General features: G+C 39.4%; 1 protein-coding gene across 1 annotated transcript; it reads right to left on the bottom strand.

The window, feature by feature from the left end:
• Positions 1-3,185: 3,185 nt before the first annotated feature.
• Positions 3,186-6,560, bottom strand: LOC129238219 (uncharacterized). The gene has a single exon (XM_054873260.1). The coding sequence runs from the start codon at positions 6,558-6,560 to the stop codon at positions 3,186-3,188; it is 3,375 nt and encodes a 1,124-aa protein (XP_054729235.1).
• Positions 6,561-7,058: the final 498 nt, after the last annotated feature.

A 7,058-nucleotide genomic window follows, 5' to 3' on the forward strand; every position in this document is an offset into this window, starting at 1 on the left:
TTCAAATACATACTTACATTTAATTAAATATAACATTTCGAACAAAATATAGCTTTTTTGATATTGCAGTGATTTTGTACAAATGAGCAATTTAGTTTGAGAAAATGCTATGAAACTGTGAAACGAACTCTATAGAACTTCAAAAAGTAAAGGCCATCAATATTTTTATTTTTATTTTGAATGAGTGTTAAACAACAACAAAATATATGAAGTTGTACAGCAAACTCACCATGACGTTCATCATTACCACACTTTTCTCCTAAGTTGGAAATTCGAACCAGTATAAAGTTCTAGGAGTTGTATTCTTCATTTCTGTAATCTTCATTTCTGTAATCTTCACTTCTGATTCAGCTACGGTGTAGCTATTTCAATGATTTTTGTATCAAAATGTACGCTTCATATGCTGATACTCCGCAAAATCGTATGTAATACATAAATCTAATAGAGACGAATTAGTGAGAATCTATTCCAACCATTCTGTGCTTCTCAACTATTTCTAATTTTCATCCAGGAGAACTTTAGAGCATTCACCCTGATATATTTCTGCGCATAACGCAGCCTAAAAAACAATAAACCAGTTACATCTGAAAGTCAATAACCAGTATTGTCCTCCCTTTCTTTTTTTTTTTAAGGAGGTTGAAATCAAAATGTCAGAAACATCTCAAAGGTGCCGTCACACCAATGGTATGTGGGGCGCGCTCCCACTAATACTATAACAATCCTCCACCTCGGCTAATTCTGCCCTGGGACCACAAAAGTATAACTTCTGGGTATAGGTGCGTTTATGTCCGAAGACACAACAAGTACCTGCGTCCAGGTTCCTTTCCTGTAGGCGTATGAAGGCCACACACCATCGATAGTCCCATTTACTCCCACTATGTTTATAGGTGGTTCCAAAGTAATGGAGACATCGGAAAACTTGCAGTAGAGTTATCTTTACTCACTACCGTCTTGTCTTCGGTACGATACTCTATTGAGTGTTTCACTCAAACGTCTGTACTTGTTGTAGGTTCATCAAAACTGCCCGCCTTCTCTGTTGCTGAAACGCTTTGCGTTCCCAATCAATATGGGGAAGTCGCGTCATAATCTTACCTGCGAACGATTGCGCTGCCTCCCACTTACCGCTGGTTGCGCACATATCTCGTATAAGGGTGCTGGAGGACGGTTGATGACCCAGGGCTTGCTCCAGTATAGTTAGAATGGTGCAGGTATTCCTGAAAACAGTCATGTCCGCTGAGCAACTGCGAAAGGTGATAGTCGGTGTCTCCATGTTTTCTCATTAACCATTCATCAACACGTGGTATGAGTTTGTAGGTTTGTCCTCCCTTTTTACATACATATATAAGTATATCCATATTAAGGCTGCAAACACAGTGCACGCTGAGACGAAGACGATGATGAAGACGAAGCTGAAGAGAAATCGCTTGCGTTGCGAGTAAGCGAATGTCACAAAATCAAACACTTTATTTTGATGCACGGTGTCAGGATATCTTTTTTATTAGTTTAATTCACAGAATTCAGGTGGTTTTCTATTAACATTTAGTACAGTTCTATTAAATATAATAAGCAAGTAAAAATATTTCTATAAAGTCCGTTTACGATTCTAACACGTCTACTCGGCGGGAACGTTGCGTACGAAGTGGCCGGTACTCGATAAGCGGTGCTGTAGTATGCTTACGCAGAATCATTTGTTACTATGGCCTTGCCACAGGAGTAATATCATGTAACACTATGGCGTTGCCACAGTAGCAAAATCATATGACAGCTCGGCCTCTCCTGATGATGACATCGCCCCGATGTCAGCAGCTTCGCTGTCTTCTTCGTCGGATGAATTATCGTCGATAGACGGCTCAAGTTCAGGTGGCATAGAACACCACGGTTTCATCTTATCTGCCGAATAGACTGATGAAAATTTTTGTCGACTGTTTTGCATGCCGTCGATATCGGTAAGTAGATAGCGATCTTTTCCAAGTACTTTAGCCACCACAAATGGACCACGGTACTTTGGTTCTAATTTACGAGATTCGCCTGTTGCGGGTGGTTCATTGTGAATTACGACCAAATCATGCTCTTTATAACCAGTGGGCGTTTTATGCTTTTTATCAAAACGCTCTTTCCACAGGTTACGATGTTCTTGAATCGAAGACCATGCGATGTCACGTTTTTCTTGTACAGTTGGTTGTTCACCCTCGTCGTTAACAACTGCAGCCATCAATTGATTTCGTATTATATCGTTTAATTTAAAATCGAATATAAGTTCATTCGGTGTATACCCAGTTGTAGAATTCCTTTGGGAATTTACTGACCATTGCAACTCACGCAAATGGTCATCCCATTCTTTCGGATTTGAAGACGTAGTACGGAGGTATGTTAGAATTAGCTGGTTTACACGTTCCACTTGACCATTAGCGCGTGGAGTTCGGACAGCAGTTTTAATATGTACCAAATTATTCTCAGTGCAATAGTTTACGAACTGTTTTGAAGTAAATGCTGAACCACGGTCGGTGACTATGCGCGCAGGTAACCCAAAATAGCTAGATACTTCGTTTAATGTTTGTATAACCGGTAAAGTTTTAGTACTACGTACCGGTTTCACCACTAAATATTTTGTAAACGCGTCACTAATCGCAAGAATATGTGTATTACCTCGTTTACTTTTAACAAATGGCCCTAAATGGTCAAGTTGTAAAAGTCGAAATGGAATTGGCTCCATGGGTTCGGTATATAACACACCTTCTGGTTTTCCACCTTTCGATTTGTAGTAGCAGCATTCTACACAAGATGCCACGTAATCTTTTACATACTTTCTAATTCTTGGAAACCAAAAATGTTGAAGAATTCGTTTTATGGTTTTCTCGATACCAAAATGACCAAAATCATCGTGACAATAACGAGCTACACGCCATCGTACTGCCTTAGGCACGACAAACAATAAATTGCCATTTATGCGCCTATACAGGCGATTTCGCTGAAGACAGTAATCTTTTCGAATCTGTTTTGATTGCGGTGATTCGTTGTCGCCTTTCAATACTGCTATTGTATCGCGTATGGATTGGTCTTTTAATTGCATTGTCAATAACCAATCATCATCAGCATAGTCAACACGAAGAATTTTGTCCGGCGGTGCAGGGGCACGACTCATTGCGTCGACGTGAGCCATTTTACTCCCAGATCGATGAATTATTTCAGCGTCGTATTCCATTAGACGGACTCGAGATACGTGGTATTGGTGGGGTTTTAGCTTTCAGAGATGAAATCGCAGAACAATCAGTGAAAATTTTAAACGATTTGCCTAATAAGTATATGCGAAACCGCTGCAATGCTTCCACAACTGCCAATACTTCGAGTTCATAGCTATGATAACTCGATTCTGCAGGTGTACAGTGACGACTAAAATACATAACTGCTTGCCACTTGTCACCTTCACATTTTGCTTGTAACAAGACTGCTGCGATACCTACACTGCTTGCATCAGTGTGTACTTGATGTTGAGCATTAAAATCGTATAAAACTAGCACTGGTGAGTTACAGAGTCTATCAATTAAAGTGGCAAATGCTTTCTGTTGACACTCGCCCCATTCAAACTGTTCTTTACACACTTTCGTTGTTAATTTCGTTAACGGTCGTGCAATTAATGAATAATTCTCCACGAATTTCCTAAAAAATCCGGTTAACCCGAGAAATCTCCTCACTTCAGTCTGTGTTGTGGGTATCCTAAAGTGCTTTATCGCTTGAACTTTTCTTTCACCCGGTTTTATACCGTCACGTGATATTTTATGTCCAAGAAAGTCAATCTCATCTTTCAAAAATTCGCATTTATCTAATCGTAAAGTTAGACCGTTTTCTTTAACAACACACAAAAAATTGTCAAGTTTCCGTATACCCTCTTTTACCGATTGACTGGGAATAATTACATCATCCAGATACGCAATAATGTTTTTCGATTCACATGATTTAACAAGTTTGTTCATAGTTTCTTGAAACACGGCAGGGGCATTCACTAACCCAAACGGCATACGATTGTATTCGTAATGACCTTCGGTGGTCACAAACGCGGTGTATCTCTTCGAACACTCACTCACTTCAATTTGGTGGTAACCCATTTTAAAATCCAACGTGGTAAAGAAGTTATTACCCGACAACTGAGCAAAGAGCTCATCGATAATCGGCATCGGGTACGGCTGTTTTACAGTAATCTTATTCAATTGACGATAATCAACACACATTCGGAAGCTGTTATCCTTTTTCTCAACAAGCACGATTGGAGACGCGTACGGAGAACTCGATGGACGGATTATTTCGCATTTCAATAAGTCTTCGATAATGTTCTTTACAATCGACCGGCGCGCGAACGGAAGTCTATAGGGTTTCACATTAACAGGGGTATCTGACGATAACACTATATTCATTTTCACTATACTTGTTTTACCTACTGTACCCATTTCGTTTGTAAAACACTGTTTATATTTTTGCAACATCTTGCTCAAATCACCAAATTCACCATCTTCAAGTTTCAATATTTCGTTATTCGGTTTTTCAATAACCCACATTTGATTTCCTTTGAACACAAAATGTTTATCGTTACCATGTATTACGTTAATACCAAGTAGCACCGGATAATCAATCATATTATCGTCTACCACTAACATTTCTGTGTTACACACATTACCGTCTATATTCAACGCAACATTAAGTTTCGAAGTACACTCGTATGACGCTCCTCCGAAACCCTTCAATGTTATACAACAGTTTTCCAATTGTCCAATTTTACACGCCAAAGATTTTCTAATCAACGTACGACAACTACCCGTATCCACGAACGCATTAGTTTTTAAACCATTTACTTCGATTTCTTTAATGGTAAAATCATTCTCAACTTTGTGGACCGAATTGCAATTTGTCTTTGCTACCGTCGTTTTGCAATTATTCGTGGAATGACCCACCTTCAAACACTTTGTGCATCGTTCACGTTTTTGCGGCTCAGAATAATTTCGCGAAAAGTGTCCGGGATTATTACAATTATAACAAATAGTTTTTTTCGTTTGATTATCTTTCTTTGCACTGGAATGAGTTGGCTCTTCAACGCGCTTTACCCAATTTGACGTTTTCACCGTATTATATTTGCAATAATTAATAATCGCCCGTAAAAGTTCATTACACGTACTGTAATTATTAACCGAAATACTTCTCTTTAGATCAACGTCATTCATTCCGTTTACCATGTATTTTATTATAGATGCATCGTCAATATTACCGCGTCGACCCGTCGCTAAAACTCTATAGTAAAAAGATTCGGCACTTTCACTATAATTTCTTTTCATATTCATTAGTTCCATATGAACGTCAGCAGCATTTACAAAACATGGAAACTCGTTCAAAAATTCATTAGCAAAATGTGACCAATTTAGAAAAATTTCCGCACTGGCATCTATCCACATTTTTGCTACGCCTTCAAGTTTTGTTTGCACTGCATACAACAATATTTTATCGTTCCAATTATACACATTTCGTAGTTGTTCAACACGTTTCACAAATTGTTCAGAGGTTAAATTCTTTTTACTCGGATCGTACGTAGGCAAAATTGCAATAATATCGCGAACGTCACCAAAAAATACTGATTTATTAGTATTCATTTCATTGTTTACATTTCTACACACTTCATGTGGCAGCATTCGTTCTTGTAATGTTGGCATTACATTATTTCGTATTTCATTGCTTCTTACATTCGTTTGTTGTATTGTATATTGGATCGGTGTTTGATTTTTCCAACGAAAATGTTGACCGTTGCCGTTTAAAATTTCGTTTCTACCGATTACGTTAGGCATTTCGACATGTTGTTGCCTGTTCGTGCTGTAGCTATACCGAAGCTCGTTTTGTACTACGTCGTTTCGTTTTTGATCCGCCATGACTGTACTGTCAGCAGAGAACGTCGGCTGCGACATTATCGTTTGCGCACCCCAATGAACGTGTCTGCTGTCTGCGCTAGCAGGTAAATTTTGGATCGGTGGTTGGCTTTGAACACAAAACATAGCGTTGTTTGTGTATGTATGTGCCACGGTTGGTACACTACTGTACTGTACTGTACTTACATTAGTTCGACCATTGGCGTCGGCTGATGACACATATACCTTCGGCTGCCCGTGAACGTTGGGCAAAGTAACTGGGTAGATCGGCGCTGCGTCACCATAATATGTCGGCTGCGAGATGCCATCATTGGCTCCCCAATTACCTCCATATGCATCCGTTTTCAAAGGTGCCGTGAACGTTGCACCATTTGCCGTTGTGGTCACACGCGTATATGAAGGTGAAGGCACCGTCACTGTAACCGGAGACGAGCTACTCAGTGGCCTTTCTTCATCACGCGTATGTTCAAAGGAATTTCCTACTTCCTTACTTTCATTGAATAGCGCACTATGATAGGTAGCACTCGCAAAGCGTTCTTCATTAAAATGTTCACATAGTTTTTCCACAAGTTGCGCTTTATTGCCGGCAGCGGATAACCCTAATTCACGCAATTTCTGCCGCAATTGCTCAACTTTTAGTTCACTGAATCTCGGCATATCGTATGTATTAACAAACAAAAATCTGTATTTTATTTTTTCCGCGTAGGGCGCAAGTAAATTCCACTTCTGAAAATTGTCACAAAATCAAACACTTTATTTTGATGCACGGTGTCAGGATATCTTTTTTATTAGTTTAATTCACAGAATTCAGGTGGTTTTCTATTAACATTTAGTACAGTTCTATTAAATATAATAAGCAAGTAAAAATATTTCTATAAAGTCCGTTTACGATTCTAACACGTCTACTCGGCGGGAACGTTGCGTACGAAGTGGCCGGTACTCGATAAGCGGTGCTGTAGTATGCTTACGCAGAATCATTTGTTACTATGGCCTTGCCACAGGAGTAATATCATGTAACACTATGGCGTTGCCACAGTAGCAAAATCATATGACACGAATAGGTTGCACAGTGCAAGACGAATTGGTTGCGCTTTTGTTATGTTAGTCGCAATGGATTCCTCATCAGATGACGACCTGCTGATTGAGCAAAGCTTA

Source organism: Anastrepha obliqua, chromosome 2 (assembly GCF_027943255.1).
Source record: "Anastrepha obliqua isolate idAnaObli1 chromosome 2, idAnaObli1_1.0, whole genome shotgun sequence".
Taxonomy (NCBI): Eukaryota; Metazoa; Arthropoda; class Insecta; order Diptera; family Tephritidae; genus Anastrepha; species Anastrepha obliqua.